The 16,167-nt window shown below is 52.2% G+C and overlaps 1 protein-coding gene across 3 annotated transcripts in view; it reads left to right on the forward strand.

The window, feature by feature from the left end:
- Nucleotides 1-16,167, forward strand: part of RAB44 (RAB44, member RAS oncogene family) — a 35,218-nt gene that overhangs the window by 15,543 nt on the left and 3,508 nt on the right. For all 3 annotated transcript variants that reach the window (XM_032648632.1, XM_032648633.1, XM_032648634.1), the window contains 10 exons: nucleotides 994-1,168; nucleotides 2,385-2,531; nucleotides 3,196-3,286; nucleotides 3,694-3,789; nucleotides 5,788-5,975; nucleotides 6,589-8,051; nucleotides 11,384-11,465; nucleotides 12,497-12,611; nucleotides 13,688-13,789; nucleotides 15,337-15,413. In XM_032648632.1, the coding sequence (XP_032504523.1) occupies nucleotides 994-1,168; nucleotides 2,385-2,531; nucleotides 3,196-3,286; nucleotides 3,694-3,789; nucleotides 5,788-5,975; nucleotides 6,589-8,051; nucleotides 11,384-11,465; nucleotides 12,497-12,611; nucleotides 13,688-13,789; nucleotides 15,337-15,413 (2,536 nt within the window). The remainder of the gene's footprint in view (nucleotides 1-993; nucleotides 1,169-2,384; nucleotides 2,532-3,195; nucleotides 3,287-3,693; nucleotides 3,790-5,787; nucleotides 5,976-6,588; nucleotides 8,052-11,383; nucleotides 11,466-12,496; nucleotides 12,612-13,687; nucleotides 13,790-15,336; nucleotides 15,414-16,167) is intronic.

The following is a 16,167-nucleotide window of genomic DNA, read 5'->3' on the forward strand; positions in this document are numbered from 1 at the left end:
AAAGCCATCTGGAGTTCTCAGGTCTGCTGAGTGTCCAAGAGTTTGGGGGACAACAGGAAGGGAGGCCAGGAATCTGCATTTATAAGTTGGGGCCGCCCCAGGAGGTGGTTGCTCCAGTTCTGGTGATTGAGAAACCAGGAGTAGGGAAGGGAAATGAGGGTCTGGAATCGGGAGTGGGGCAGAGGGAACGTTTTGTCCATGTAGCCCCAAGAGGCCATCTTCACATCTGTGTCCATTGTGCCCACTATACTGGGGACTTCCCAAGGTCTATGGAACAAAATTCAACCCCCTTCCCAGGGCCTACAGGCCAGCACCATCCAGACCCTTCCAATCTCTTGGGCTCACTCAATACCACTCGCCTCCTCCAGCATGCCAATCTGGCTCTTACCTCAGGGCGTTTGCATGTGCTGTTCTCTCAGCCTAGAATATGTTTCCCTAGAAATCCACATTGCTTGTACCTTCTTGTGAGTCACATCTCAGTTCCAGTGTTACTTCCTCAGGACACTCCTGACCACCCCCTCTAAAGTAGACTCTATCTAGTCTCTCAGTAGAAATTACCCTGTTCATTCCTTTAGCTCACTTGGCAAATCTACTTAAAAAAAAAAAAAAAAAGTGTCCTTTTCAGCATTCATAGACTGTCAGCTCCACCAGGGCAGGGATTTTGGCCAGTTTTGTCCCTAGCACATAGTAGATGCTCAATAAATATCCCTTGACTGAGTGAAAAGACTATATTGGCCACCGTGGAGCTGCTGTGTGACTTCCAGCAAGTCTTTTGGCCTCTCTGGACCTCAGATGTTCATCTGTAAAAGGGACACAGTGTCTACCTTGAGTAGACTCCAAAGGTTGATGTGAGGAATATATGACCCTGGCCCTGTAAAATGTGACTGACACAGATATAATGATTTCCCCAATGACTGGAGCAAGGCAAGGTGGGAGGTCAAGGGACTGAGCCGAGCCCCACTCTGCTCCCTTCTGCACCCCTCTGTCTCACAGAGAGCATCTTTGGCTCTAGCCCGAGCACCCACAAGCTCCACGGAAGGAGGCCACAGTCCTTCAAGCGAGGATCTGTGGCCACCAGCTTCCCAGTGCAGGAGGAGGCCGACGCTGAGGAGAAGGAGGCGTTCTTTGCCTTCATGGAGCAACTGGAAGCCAGCCACTCACTTCCCGAGTAAGGCCAGCATGGTTGTGGGTGCAGGGAGAGCTACTGCTGGTCAGTGGGGGTGAGGACTCTCCTGGACACAAGGTCGAGTGGGAGCCACCAGGTAGAGCTGGGCAGAAATCCTGGTTTAGCCACTTGTTAGCTGTGCGACTGTGGGCAAGTAGCCTAACCTCCGACCTCTGTTTCCCCGGCCACAGAGTGAGCATAAGAGCTGCTGTGGGATTAAAGCCACGTGTGGAGAAAGCCTACCCACTAGGAGTCCATCCCACTCAACCTCTCCCTCCCTGTCCTGACCTACATGGTCACTCCTCGGAAGGATTAGCGAGTTGAAGGGTCAGCTCCCTAAGGGGACTCAATTCTTAAAAATACAAAGCTCCCCGAGGGTGCCATACTCTCCAGGGGTATGATGGGGGATGCTTTTCAGGCATGGTGATGCTCTGAGTTGGGCAGGACTGGAGACAGGAGAGCTTGGAGACTGCCTCAGGCTCTGGGCTTTTGGCGTTCACTCATGCTTAGAGAAGGGGCTCCTGCCTAGAAATGCCCCTCTCACACCCCCCAGGTCCCACTGGGTCTGTTAGAACCAGCAAGGGAATCACCCTCGCCTGTCTGCCCAGGTTCTCCCACCCCGCAGGGCTCTGTGAGGACAAGCTCTCAGAGGGTGGGGCAGCTGTTGTGGGGCAGGCAGGGTGGGATTGGGGTGGGGAGTGATTTACCCACTTGGCAGCTTTGGCCTGGGCTCAGCCCTCAGGCATCTGTCTTCATGACTTAGTTAAATCCATGTGAAAGCAGCATTTACTGAGTGCCAACTGGGTACCAGACCCCAAGCCGGTGCTTTCACTGGGTGTGTCTCATTCTCCAGTGGCCGTTTTACAAGTAAGTTCAGAGAGAGCATGGGACTTGCTAAAGGTCACACAGCTAGAGTGGGAGAAGAGAGAAGACAGATGGAAGCCCTGGGCCATCGGACTCCCAAGTTCCCCCACCCCACAATTAATCACCAAACCATAGAGAGACAAAGTGTTGTGGGGATTCACGAAGGGAAAGGGCACAACTGGGAAAGGTTCCTGGGGGAGGTGGCATTTGAGCTTCACCTTGTAGGGTGTAAATAGATTTTCGTGGCCCAGGTGCCCAAGTCTCTTGGAGTGTTGCCATTAAAACCGAGGAGTGGGGCTCCCCCTGCCTCCTGGTCCCGCCTCGTGTCTAATCTCTGGCTATCCTCCCCTCCCAGGCAGGCGGAAATCTGGCAGCTATGGAGGAAGCTGCAGCAGGAGGAGCCCCAGCTGGCAGGCAACCTGGAGGGCTTTCTGGCCAAGATGAACAGTCGCCTGCAGGAAGCACGGACTGACAAGGAGGTTCTGGAACTGACCCTGAGGAAGTGAGTTGGGGCCGGGGTGCCTTGCCCGGTGTTGGCACACAGTGGGTGCTCTTTACATTTTAGTTGAATCTTAATTGAATTCTCTCAGTTCCAAAGAATGGAGGCCAGGCGTCCACTGCAGGGCTTGGGAGCCAGACGGGCAGAGCTGAACTGGAAGAAGGGGTGACAAAGGGGACCTATTGGGGAGGACAGAGTTAGGCCTTCAGCCAAAGAGGGAATGGTCAGTGTGTCTTGGTGCAGGGCCACTGTGGCACCTAACCCCAGGTCACCACTCACATAGATTACAATGCATGTGGTGATCCTGGGGTTGGTATGGGCACAGCCTTGCCAGGGGGTCTGAGTTAGGGGGGTAGGAGGACAGCAACAGCGGGAAGTGGGGACAGAGTGATGGGGCTTTGGGGACTATGAGACAGGGCCACAGGAACCAACATCTTGATGATGGTTATGGGAGTCGGCATGATGGGATCAGATGATCAATATCAAGGGCATATATGTCAGGAGCTGTTACTGGGATGACTGTTCTCACGGCGACGGGGGTCAGTGACCGCTGGCAGAGTGAGGTGGACAGTGGCATAGACTGCAAACCCAGGCCCAGACCACCTCTGCCAGCAGCAGGGTCCCAGGGTGCTGATGGGCTGCCTGGTCCCACCCCCACCCCTTCCAGGCGGGACTCTGACCACCATCGCGAGGTCCAGCAGCTCTATGAGGAGATGGAGCAGCAAATACGGCAGGAGAAGCTGCAGCTGCAGGCTGAGGTAGGCTCTCCGCGACAGCCAACCTCTCCCCCGGCCCTGAACTCCCCTGCTGGCCAAGCAGCGGGCCGGCCACTGGCCAGTGTGGGGCAGCGGGAGGCTGCTGGGAGTAGATCTTCTCACAGCCCTGAGCTCGTATTCCTCAGAGAGGTGGGGTGGGGAGCATTGAGCCTGGGCCCCCTGCTCACCTCTGCCAGGTCTCGCGTGTCTCCTGGAGCCACTCCTTCTGCTCTCCGGGTTTCTGTCTCCTATTGCCTGAGCCAGGGCAGCTGTCCTAGACCCCTCCTTGTTGAGACATCCTGGACCCTGCACCCTAGGCCTGGGTGGAGGTGAAGTGTGGGGAGAGCCAGCCCAGCCCAGCTGGGTCTTAGATTCAGCAATACAGGGGCTGAGACCTTTCTGCTCCCCAGAGCGACGCCCGGGGCCTGGCCCTCAGCTCCCAGATGCAGGAGGTCCTGGAGGCCAAGGAACGCGCGGTGCAGCGCCTGACTGAGGGCCAGAAGGAGGTGAGTGACGGGTTTCCCCGGGAGCCCAATTTCTGATGATTCACAGACCCTGACACCCATCTCCTGAGGGTTCCCTGGGCTCGTTGGGCTCCTGCATCAGAGCTGGCCCCTAGGAAAGCGATGTCTCTGGCCTTTTTCTGAGATGAGGCTGGGTACTGCAGTGGAAGTACTGGGACATGAGTCAGAGGTCCAAGTTCAAATTCCTGCTGTTCCAATTAAAAACCATGCATATCCGAGGAAATAATTTTGCTTGTCCTGGCCTTAGTTTCTCCATCCGTAAAATGGGAATAGCCACATCTACTGCATCTCCCCAGCTAGTTGTGTCAAATGAGGTAATAAATGGGAAAGCATTTTGAAACAGGAAAGCACTGGGCAAATACAAAGTCTCAGCATTGGAGAAGCTTGGTGAGGGTGGTGTTCAACTTTCATCTCCATTGTCAGCTGAGTGACCTTGGGCAGGTTTTTAACCTCTCTGACCCCTGGTTTCCTTATCAGAGAAATGGAGATCAGAACTTTTGCCTTAGAAGGCTGCTGTGATGATTAGAGATACTATATTTGAGGGCCTAAGATGGTGCCTGGCTGGTAGTAGGTGCTTTACATATCACAGTTGTTACTGTCGCTGAACCTGACCTAGCTTCCTGGTCAGAATACCTGCTACCCCAACACCTCAGGTCTCATAACCTATAGTCACTTCCAGTTGACATTGTGCTAAGCCTTTGGGTCTGAGACCCTGCCCCATTGTCTCTTCCCTCCTCAACTTTCAGACCACTGACCTTAGTAAAATCACCATCTGTTGTAACCAGGACAACCTGCATTCTTTCAGCACTGGACCAGGTTCCCAGTCTTCCCCACTGTTGCCTTGGCTGGTCCTGCTACCTGGTCTCAACCTCCTGACATGGGTTGATTTCCCAGGTGCCTCTGCAGTAGCTGCTCCTTGGAAACTGAGGCGGGCCCCTTCTGCCAAGGGAAGAGGTTAGACTTTCCACATGGGACCATTTTGTCCTGTCCCCTGTGGATGTGAAGCCTCTCCCCCCAAGGCTATTCATTCCTTCACCCAACAACTATTTATGGTGCAACCACTATGTGCCAGGCACTGTTCTAGGTTCTGAGGAACATAATAGACACAAATGACTCCTGTCCGCAGAGTTATTGTCTAGTCAGAGAGAGAGATGATAAACTAAATAAGCAAGTAAAATCTATAACATATTAGATAGTGAAAGTGCTAAGGAGAATAAAGTAAAGCAGGGCAGGGGGACAGAAGGGTTTTGATAGGGGAGTCAAGGAAGACCTCACTGAGACGATGACTTTGGAGGAAAGACCTGAAGGAGGTGAGGAGTGGACCATGTGGTATCTGGGGGAAGAGCAGTCCAGGCAGAGGGAATAGCAAGTGCAAAGGCCCTGAGGTGGGTAGGATGTGCTGTGAATGTTCAAGGACCAGCAAAGAGACCTGTGGGCTGGAACAGACTGAGGGAGCAGGTGGGGGAGGAGGCGGTAGTGGGAGAGAAGGTCAGAGATGTAACAGAGGTGGGGTTGGGGGTGGGGAGACTGTGCAGGGCCTTGGAGGCTATTGTGAGGCCTTTACCTTCCATACGGCATGGTCAAGAAGCTCTCCACCTCCCAGTCTTGCGACCTGCTGTTGGATCAGGAGCTCCTTGCAGACCAGATGCACTCAAGAGATGAGCAGCCACTGCAGAATACTGAGCAGAGGAGGGTGTGATCCCATGTATGCTTCAGGCCCTTGTGGCACTGGCAGTGTGTGTTTCTTACACAGTTCCCTCTCTCTTCCCCATCCCCCAAATTCCAATGTCTCTCCCGGGTGGGAGGTAATGGAGCTAATTAGGCCAGTGAGGGGGTAACAGCCGCCCCCCGCCCCAATCCTATGTTTTAAGCTGGGTGTCCAGGAGCCTGGAGTCTGTGCCCCACAGGGGCCTTGGAAGGCTGTTTGCTCCCCTGAAGGGCACCTGGGCTTCCCTCCTCCTCACCCTCCACCTCCTGCAGCTGGAGGCCCAGCTCTACCGCCTCAGCAGCACACACCAGGAGGCCAGCTCGGAGAACCAGCAGCTTCGGGAGGCCCAGCGTGACCTGGCCAGGAGGCTGGAAGAGGTGCGGGGGCAGCTGCAGGTGACCAGGGAACACCTGAACGCCACCAAGGGCCGTGTGTCCTGGCAGATGGAGGAGGAACCGAGGCAAGTAGCTGCCACCCCTGGGCTGCGCTGGAGACCATGGGCTTCCTGGAAGAGGGGAGGGTGGCTCTGAGTTCTCCGAGGCTCTGCTCAGTGCCCAGAGCACACAGACTCCCTCCTTAAACCTCACAACAGCCCTGCCAGGCTGGGATTATCATGCCCATTTCTCAGACGTGGAGACAGACGGGGGAAAGTCATGTGCCCAGACACACATGACATATGAATCACACAACTGGGATTCTCACACACACACACACACACACACACACACACACACACACACACAGAGACGCACACACACACAGGCTAGTGCAGTGCTGGATCCTTGGCAGGTACAGCACCCACTCTACTCGTTACAGGTCAGAGGAGTGGATGGGCCAGAATAGTAGGGAAGGCTTCCTGGAGGAGGTGAGGCTCCATATAGGCCTGGAAGGATGAGCAGGATTGGAGGTGGGGAAGGCTAGGGAGTGTGTGCCAGGACAGAAGCACTGCCAACGGGAAGACTGGGAGGAAGGACTAGCGGTGAGGTGCGCACCCAGTGGTGATGGATGCCGACAGTGTAGGTGTGACCTCTACCCGCCCCTGCCCTGACCTCAGCTTCCCGCACCCTTTCTAGTGTCCCCAGAGCAGGTGAGGAGAAGGCCTCAGTCTCCTCTGAGGAGGCTCCCCTGCCTGAACTGACTGGGGACAGCGATGACTGGGACCAGCTCCTCAGCAGCTTCAGCAGCACCCGCCACAGTGCCCTGCAGCTCTCCAGGAGCCCACCCCCAGCTCCGAGAGCCTCCTCAGGCCCCCAGACACCCCAAGCGGTCAGGCAGATCTCCATCCCAGAGCCGCGTGCTTTTCTCTTTGGTCAGGAGCCACCTTCAGATCCAGATGGGTCTCCAGGAAGCCCCCCTGGGGTGCCTTCCGGGACCGAGGAAGAGAAAGGAGTGAACCCAGAGGGGCAGGACATCAGCCCAGAGCAGACTGGAGGGCCCCCCAGCCTGGAACCCAAGGAGGAGTCAGGGTCTAGCCCTGGGGTCCACTTCTGCTGGGGGCTTCCAGGGGCTCCAGCTGGGGAGTCAGGGGGCCTGGTGGCAGCTGCGCTCAAAGTGCTCATTCCTTTGGAGGATGGGGCCCCTCCTCATGTGACCTCTCCCCCTCCCCAGGCCCCAGCTGGGCCCAGTGAACAGTTCCAGGCCTCATACCCAGATGACGAGGGCTCCGGGCCTGGGCCTGTCCCAGCCAAGCCACCTAGGCAGAGAGAGGCCCTCCATCAGGACCCACATGCTGCTGGCTCTGAGCCAGGGCTGGGGTCCTCAGGAGCTGGAGCCCTCACGGCAGGGCTGGATGAGCCCTCCCAGGGCCTGGAGTCTGTGGGTCAGGCTCCCACAGAGGGATTGGAGCAGGGCAAGCTGAGCCCAGATGCACAGGAGGGCCATCTTGGGGGACTACAGGAAGCTCACAGCCAGGTCCTTGGGCCTGAAGGGCTGCCTGCCCTACCCCACCAGAGTCCGGAAGAGGAGCCCAGGACTGACCAAAGGAAAGCAGGGGACCAAGGAGGGCAGGATTTCAGGTCAGAGCTGTCCGTTGAGGCTCATGGCCTGAAAACTGGGCACCCGGAACTCCCCCAGCACGATTCCCCAGCTGCTCCTCTCCCACCTGACAGAGCACAGGCTCAGGCTGAGGCACAAGCCCCAGCTCCTGAAAAACCGTCACCTTCAAGGGGCTCTCCCCACACAGGGGCTCAGCCTGGGGATGCAGCAGGGCCCCAGGAGCCCACACAAACCCTCCCCACCAGGGCTGAGCTGGAAGCCCAGCCCAGGCTCCAACCTACAACCGCTCACGCAGTAGAAGAACCAGGGTCCCCTCAATCCAGGGAGCCAAGGGCAGAGAACAGGCCTGAAGATCCAGGAATGGACTCTGGAGGCATTGGGCTGACCCCATCCCCAGGGGACTGCACGGCCAGTGAGCCTTTGGCCAATCCTGATTACGCCTTCCACGTCATCTTCCTGGGAGACTCGAATGTGGGCAAAACATCCTTCCTGCACCTGCTGCACCAGAACACCTTCGCCACTGGGCTGACAGCTACTGTGGGTAAGGGCCACCTGGGGAGGGCGGCAGGGGAGGGAGGGGAGACCTGGGGGACCAGGCTGAAGAGCTGGAGCAGGCCCAGAGCAAGCCATCCCTGAGGAAGCTGTAGGTTCTGCCCTCACCACAGGCCCTGCATTAGACATTATTTTATATGGGCATAATCTGGCTATTTTACTAATCATCTCTAATTACAGGTAATTGGCTTTTTCTGCATTGAACTGTTTAGCTAATAATGTGCCACATCAACAAGGCACCCTGCAATTTAGCCGCCAGCACTGGCTGATGGTGAAAACAAGCAGGTCTCCAGCCACGTGGCCCCTGGGCAGGCCACCGCAGGGTCCCTGCTGCTTGCATTTGCTCAGGACCGACCCTAGGCCAGTCAGCCAGACTGTGGCAGGAAGTGGCCTTTGGCAAGTTGAACATTTTACGCAGAATGTATTTGTAGCGTGGGGTAAGTTAGGAACACAGGTCCCCGAGCTCAAAACCCAGCTCTGCCACTTACTAGTGGTATGAACTTGAGCAAATTATTTAACCCCTCTGAGCATAATGGGGGCAACAGTAGTGCTGACCTCATAGAGGGGCTGTGAGAATTAGTTCAGTTAATCCATATCAAGTTCTCAGAATAATATCTGGCATGTATTAAGTGCTCAATATTCGTTATTTTTATGGTTATTATTATAAGTAAATTTTTGATAATGTCTAATTCAGTGGCTTTTGCAAATGAAATGTCCCATAGCACAAAGCCTCCTTTCTCTAAAAATATTGGGATATGTGGCCACTTGAACATTGCATAGAGCCACAGAAAAGAGTTTGTGGGGACAGCCATCTTAGGAGCAAAGTTGGAATGGTCCACGTCTTTGTGTCCCATCAGGGTGCGTGCTGATGGGGATCAGTGCTAGACCAGTGGATAAAGTTCTCAAACTTTATGTAAGAGAGGCCCCCCAGGAAAAGTTCTTGAAATTTTCTCTGCCTGAGAATCCTCACCTGGGGAGCCAATTAAAAATGCAGACTTGTCAGGAAAAGGGGACCCATAGGAGGCCTGGTCTGACGTTGAACATGGTCACAGGGTCTGCAAGGCCACCACCCTTAATCACCTAAGCTACTGGTTACTGACCACCTACAATGCACCAGGCATACATGCCTTATTCCTTACATCAGCCCTCCCTGTGATTGAGCCTCTCCCATTATTATGTGGTAAGAAGTTTCTACAAAATTCAGTAGAGAAAAATACAGATTGCATAACTGTAAAAAGACAAGGCAACTTTGCATGCACTGCTAGCCAGCTGGGAGGACCTGAGATCCAGGTGTGTGATCCAAATCTGTCCCACTGCTAGCTGTGGTTTGGTGCCCTTGGTGGCTGTCATCCATCTGGTTTAACTATCACTGGGGACGATTCCAGCTTCCTCAGCCATAAACGTTTCCCCACTCAGCATCACCCTGCTCCATTCCCACCCCCCTTTCTCACCTGCCTCCATTTGAGAACAGGGCTGGTGGAGGACCAGAGCCAGAGCCCATCAAGTTATAGCTGATGGTGCATTTTTTTGAGGCTTCTCCGAATCTACCCCCATTTTACAGATGAGGAGGACAAAGAATTGAAGGCCCAGTTAAATTTCTTGCCCTACCTGGGCTCCAAAGTTCATACCCGGGGCCACCTGCCTTCAAAGCACACGCCCCCACTCCAGAAGTTTTACCCTCTTATGGGTTCAGCCTTGCCCTCTCCCTGGGGTTGTTCATGTAAAACAGCAGATTCCTTGGGAAGCTGAAAACATATTTCTAACAGGTTATATGGTTAAGTTGTAACATGTTTCAGGGAGGGTGCAGGGGATACATGGGTGGATTGAGGAGGGTGATGGGCAGGGAGGTGGAAAGTGGGAGTAAAGTTACTAAATGCAAGGGTTTAATTAGGGTTAGGGTTGCTCAATAGATCACACAGTGGGTATTTAAGCAGAAGCTGGATATCATCACGGGAGGTGGGATTGGATAACCTCAGAAGTTCCTGCAGACCCTGGGCTTCCTTAGACCTGGAGGAAAGGGGGCAGTAAGGAGAAATGGAGGGACTTCCCTGGCGGTTAAGGGACTCTGCACTTCCATTGCTGGGGACACGGGTTCGATCCCTAGTCGGGAACTAAGATCCCGCATCCCGTATGCCACGTGGTGCGGCCAAAAAAAAGAGAAGTGGATGCTACAGACAGACTTTTGCTTCAGCATTTTGCTGAGGTCAGGACTCCCATCTGCCACTTCTCCCAACTTCCTGTGGAGAGCATGGGTGTGGGGGGTGGTCTGTGGCTTCAGTCACCACCAGGGACAGCAGCAGGTGCTTCTGGGGGCTGCATGAGAGACCTAGACCTTGAGGAAGGTCTTACCAGCTCAGGGATAATATGAGGAGATGCCCCTTTCTGGAGCTGGTCTGGGCCCTGCAGTGGGCTCAGCATGGACAAAGCAGCCCCTCTCTATCAGCCCCACCTGGCCTGGTGTCCCTGGGAAGGCCTGGTGTCCCTGGGAAGTGGAGGTTGGCTGGAAGGTGCTCCCCAAAGATTCCAAACCTCCCTGGGACTTCACTATTACTACCATATTTCCAGGCACAGGAGGTGTCTAGAACCATGACACAGGGAAGGGTGGGTCTGTGAAATTTGAGGAGCTGGGGCTCAGGGAGGTGAGAATTCATAGTGATAATAAAAATTACCACCTCCTAAGCACCCCCTAGAAATTAGGCTGAACCTTGGACATAAGTCATTTAATCCTCCCAACCACCCAGTGATGTGGGTCTTTTTAAATTGCCACCTTGCAGATGAGGAAGGAAGGCTCAGAGAAGTGAAGTGACTTGCCTGAGGTCACACAGCCAGTATAGCAGCAGAAGGTGGACAACTCACGGCCCAACTGGTCATCCTTGAAGCCAACATTCCTTCCACCCTCCCAGGCTGCTGTCTGGGTAAAGGGGGAAGATGCATGCAATAATTAGGAATGAAACAAGAAGTATTATAAAAAATAAATTAACAAAACTGATTTTCCTGAGTAGCTGAGGAATAAACACTGCCGTGCAGTTGAGAAGACAGATTTTTTTTGTAGAGGTAAAAACAATGCAAGGTGCCTCACGCTGGCCAACCCTCAGGGCGGGAGTGCAGTGGGAGCTGCGTGGTCAGGGAAGGCTTCATAGAGGATGTGGGCCCTCAAGCATGGATGGGATTTGGAGAGCAAAAGGGAAGCCCAGCAGCTGGAGGTTCCCATCCCACCCTGGCTGGTATTGGGGACAGGTATGTATTCAGGCAGGCCTCAGCTGCAAGTCTGGGATGGTAACTTGAAGTCAAGTAAGCTTGACTCTCCTTTGTGTGTCCTAGGAGTGGATTTTCGGGTCACAAACCTGCTGGTGGACAACAAGCGCTTTGTGCTGCAGCTCTGGGACACAGCTGGCCAGGAGAGGTAACGAGCACTGTCGACATTACCGGCTGAGTCTGGGCTGCAGAGGAGTGGAGGGCAACCCCGACCCTGAGGAGTCCAATATGGGCTAAGAGGCAACCAAGTGCAAATGCAGCTTCTACCCCTGATGATTCAGGAGGTCAGGGATGGAGAGATGAGTCCAGATCCCATGCAGGAGACAGGACAGCAGACCCAGAGTTCCCCTCAGCATGGCGGGGCACCTGTGATGGCCATTCCAATCGCCTGTCCTTCTGAAAACGCTGGCTTTCCACTTTCTGGTTAAGCCGTAGTGATCAAAACTGAAAAGGCACATCTTCTGTGACCCAGAAGTTCTACTTCTAGAAATTCATTCTATTGATAAACTCGTACATGACTATAATATCAAAGGGACCAAGACTGTTCATAGCAACACTGTTTATATTATGAAACATTGGAAACAAACTAAACACCATCAGTAATGGACCAGTTAAATATATTAGAGTCTCTCCACACAATAGAATATTATGAACACAAAAAAGATGGAGGACCCTCTTTATGTACCAATAGGGAAATATCTTCAAGACATTTTATTATGTGGATAAAACAAAGTACAGAATACTGAATATTAATAGGTACAGTGTTTTACACTGTATTTGTTTAAACAGTACGTATATGGGTATGTGTGTGTGTGTGTACATATACATTTATGTATCAATATATATATATAATACCTCTGGGAAACTATTTAAGAAATGGGTAAAATAAACTTCTTGCTATCAAAAAAAAAATGGGGAACTCTGGCTGCCTCTGGGGGTGGCTGCAGGATGAGGGTGGGATTGGCTGGGAGAGACTTTTCACAGGGTGCTCTTTGGTACCTTCTGAAATTTGAGCCATGAGGACTGTTACCTATTAACAATAAGCACACTGTAAGAAGGAAAATACATGCACGTTCTCTTTGGGAAGCAATTAGAAGCAGATGGAGTGGCTGAGGCCTAGAGAGGTCAGGGCTTGGGGTCAGGCCGCCTGGCATGGCCTGATGCGGACTCTCTGGACAGGTACCACAGCATGACGCGGCAGCTGCTCCGCAAGGCTGATGGAGTGGTGCTCATGTACGACGTCACCTCCCAGGAGAGCTTTGCCCATGTGCGCTACTGGCTGGACTGTCTCCAGGTGAGCCGATGGCTGCTGGGGTTGGCCCCAGTGTGTGGAGTCAAGAAGGAACTTGTATCCTTCCCACTCCCTCTTTTCTCCCAGGATTACAAATGACACAGCAGACATATGGGTGACATAATCTACTGAGGGTATGTGGCTGGATGGGCTGGGAACATAGTAGTCCAAAGAAACTACAACCACATAGTACGGTCTCCAAAACAAACTCTTTCCTTTATCCTATGACCATTTTTTCCTATATACAGAAGCTCTGTGATGTCTTCTTAACACCTGGGGATAATGCAAGTCTAGTGCCACTCTAGGTGATCATTCCTCTGTTCACACATCTCTAGTTCTTTCCCCCACGTACTTACTTGCTGTATGTATACATGCTGAAATTCTGCAGTATGTGCTAGCACAGAAGAGGGGTATGAAGAAAGATATGTTGTCTTCTCTCTAGAAGTTTCTAGTCTAGTTGAAGAGATGCAAGAGAAGCAGGATAAGGTGATACATGAGGGGAGCTGGGTTCTGGGTTCTGATAAGACCTGGGTTTGTATCCCAACTATCCCATCCCAACTCTGTGACCTTGGACAAGTGACTTAAACTCTCTGAACTTCAATTTCCCAACTTTTCTCATAGAGCAGTTGTGAGGATTAACTCATATAACTGCTTTCAGCACAGCACCTGGTATACAGTAAACTTTCAGTAAACAGAAGCTATTATTATTATTATTATCCATGACACAATTAGGAGATGAGCCAAGGCAGCCTGCATAGTCAAATGCTGGGCTGCTCAATACAGGCAGGAAAGAGGAGCATGGACAGGAGCAATCTAGGAAGGCTTCCTGGGGGAGGTGACTTTGAGGTTGGCCTTGGAAAGTGGGTGACATGTTTGCAGGCAGAGAGGTTCGCTGCAGATGGAAGGGAAAGTGTCAGAGGTGGGAAGAGTGTGGAGTGGGTGTGATATGGAAAGGTGGGCATGTGTGGAGGGAAGTGGCACACAGTCAGCTTCCTGGAGAGTATGGCCAAATCTACCCAGGGCCTGGCACACAGCAGGCGCTCAACATGTGTTGCTAAGGGAAGATGTTCTGTGTACAGGATGTAGTGTCTGACAGCATGGTCGTCCTTCTCTTGGGAAACAAGACAGACTGTGAGGAGGATCGGCAAGTGTCCACCGAGGCTGGGCAGCAACTGGCCCAGGTGAGTACCTCGGCATCAGCCACTCCCCCAGCCTGGGTTGCGCAGACCCCTCCCTCGAGGGTAATGAATAGGTCACCCTGGCTGATACCACAGAGAAGGATCCATTCCTGCCCTTGCTCCATCAAAGACCGACAGCCTCCCACACACCCGGGGCCTAAGACCCAAACACCAGAAGGTAACAGTGGGCATGACGTTGAACCTCACTGTTGAATTAGCAAATCCCCACAGTGTCCCTACCTACCTAAAAATATCTTCAGAGTCAAAATCTTTTTAAGCTTCACTTAAAATTCCCAATCAAATCTTAATTTTATCTCTGGTCTCCAATTAACATAACATTCCTTCTAATTTATTCTATCTTAAGACCCAAATTCTTCCCTGGGAAGATTGCATCAAAAGCCCTGTCACCAGGGGACAGTGGATTCTATTTATTTATGAATAGAACTGAACTACATTCCAGAAAATCTGGAGAATAATAAAAGTGGAACAAAGACTCTCGCTCCCTGCCCTACCTCTGACACCACCCCTCTTGTCATTTCCATATCGTATTTCCTTCCTGTTTCTTCTCTCATTTCTCCTGATCATGAGGTCATCATTGTGACTCCTGGTTGGTGGGAACTTTTTCCTCTTAAAAGTAGTAGCTCAAAAAAAAAAAAAAGTATCAGCTCATCTCCTTGACACAGTAATTCCTCCTCTAGCAATTTATCCTAAGGAAAGAGTCAGAAATAATAATTCTTAAGAGAATGACGTACTGGATACCCGTGTATTATGTATAATTGGACATTTGTATGAGGATATTCTTTACAGTGTTATTTATAAGAACAAACCTTTGGTGGTTAATTTGTGGAGCTTCATGTGAGAAGCTAGCATTTGCCATTAAGAATCCTGTTCTAAAAAATATTTAAGGGTGTGGAGGAAATGCTTACAATATAACGTGAAGTCAGAAAAGCAGCTGCATCTCTGGGTATAGGTTAGGTTGAATCAGTCACATCTGATATTTGACTGTTTGGTGTCTATCAAAACAGCACTTTCATATGTTTAACCTAAAGTATAACGATGTTTATAGCCCGCCCCCTCACCCCCCAATAAAAGGGTTATATAAAACACAATGGAAATATACACTCGAATACTAACAGGAGTGTTTTATATTTTGTATTTCTACTTTTTATGCTATATTTTCAAATATTTCCCCCAATTAAATATTTTTAAAATTAAAAATACATAGAACTAATGACTTAAAAATGTCCCCAAGGACACTTCTCCAAGTTGGGACACAGGCTTCCCACCGTCACTCTGAATGCTGTGGAGTTTTCTAGGTGGCATCATTGATACCTTGTCCAGCCATGGTGGAGAGACAGTGGGCAGAGGGGCAAGGCTGGGGGCCATGGGCCACAAGGAGACGGAGATGGGCTGCCTCACCGGTTGGGGTTGCCTGGGGGTGTACTGGGTGGGACTCTGTCTGATGATCAGGTCTTTGGTGGTGGGCACTGCCACCTAGACGCTCAGTGTTCTCCCCCATGGCACCTGTGCCCCTATCTGTCTGGCTGCAGGAACTGGGGGTCTCCTTTGGAGAGTGCAGCGCTGCCCTGGGTCACAACATCCTGGAGCCTGTGGTGAACCTGGCCCGGTGAGTGCCGCCCTGCTGCTCCCCGCCCAGAATCTTCTGGACAGCCTTCAGCTGACTCATGTGGGAGGGGAAGGCCCATTCCGAGGAAGCACCTGTGAAAGCACAGGGCTCAGGAGTCTGGGGAAGGAGAGAGAACACTGCATGGAGTCTCCTCACTCCAATTCTACCAGTCCTGTTAGCTGCATCACCTCTGGGAAATCTCCCATCCCCTCTCTGAGCCTTGGTGCAGTGGCCCAGGGGCCAGGTTTGATCCCTGGTTGGGGAACTAAAATCCCACAAGCCAAGCGGTGTGGCAAAAAAAAAAAGTAATAATAATGCAGTGCATTTAGAGTAAAATCAAAATGCCTCTCAGTGGCCTGTATTGGCTCCAGTGCCATCTCCCTGCCCGCGCCGCCCCCCACCCCCTCCCCCGCCCCCGCATAAGCTTCAGCCGCTCAGAGGGACCCTCCCTGACCACACCCCTCCCACTGCTATGATTACCTTCTCTGTGTCCTTCAAAGCCCTTCTTGAAAAAAAAACAAAAAAGCCCCTCTTGACAAACTGTAGTTACACATGCATTTGTCTGTTTTCTTTTTGCTGCCTGCCTTCCCTCCCAGGCTGTAGCTCCAGGAGGGCAGGGTCATGTCTGTTTTGTTCAGTCCCTCCTCCTGGGGCCTGGCACATACTAGGTGTTCAATAAATGAATGAAGTGAGTGAGGGGGGAGCGGTATTAGACCAGATGATTTCTGGGCCCCTTCTCTGACAAAGCAGCTAG

This window comes from Phocoena sinus, chromosome 11 (genome assembly GCF_008692025.1).
Source record: "Phocoena sinus isolate mPhoSin1 chromosome 11, mPhoSin1.pri, whole genome shotgun sequence".
NCBI lineage: Eukaryota > Metazoa > Chordata > Mammalia > Artiodactyla > Phocoenidae > Phocoena > Phocoena sinus.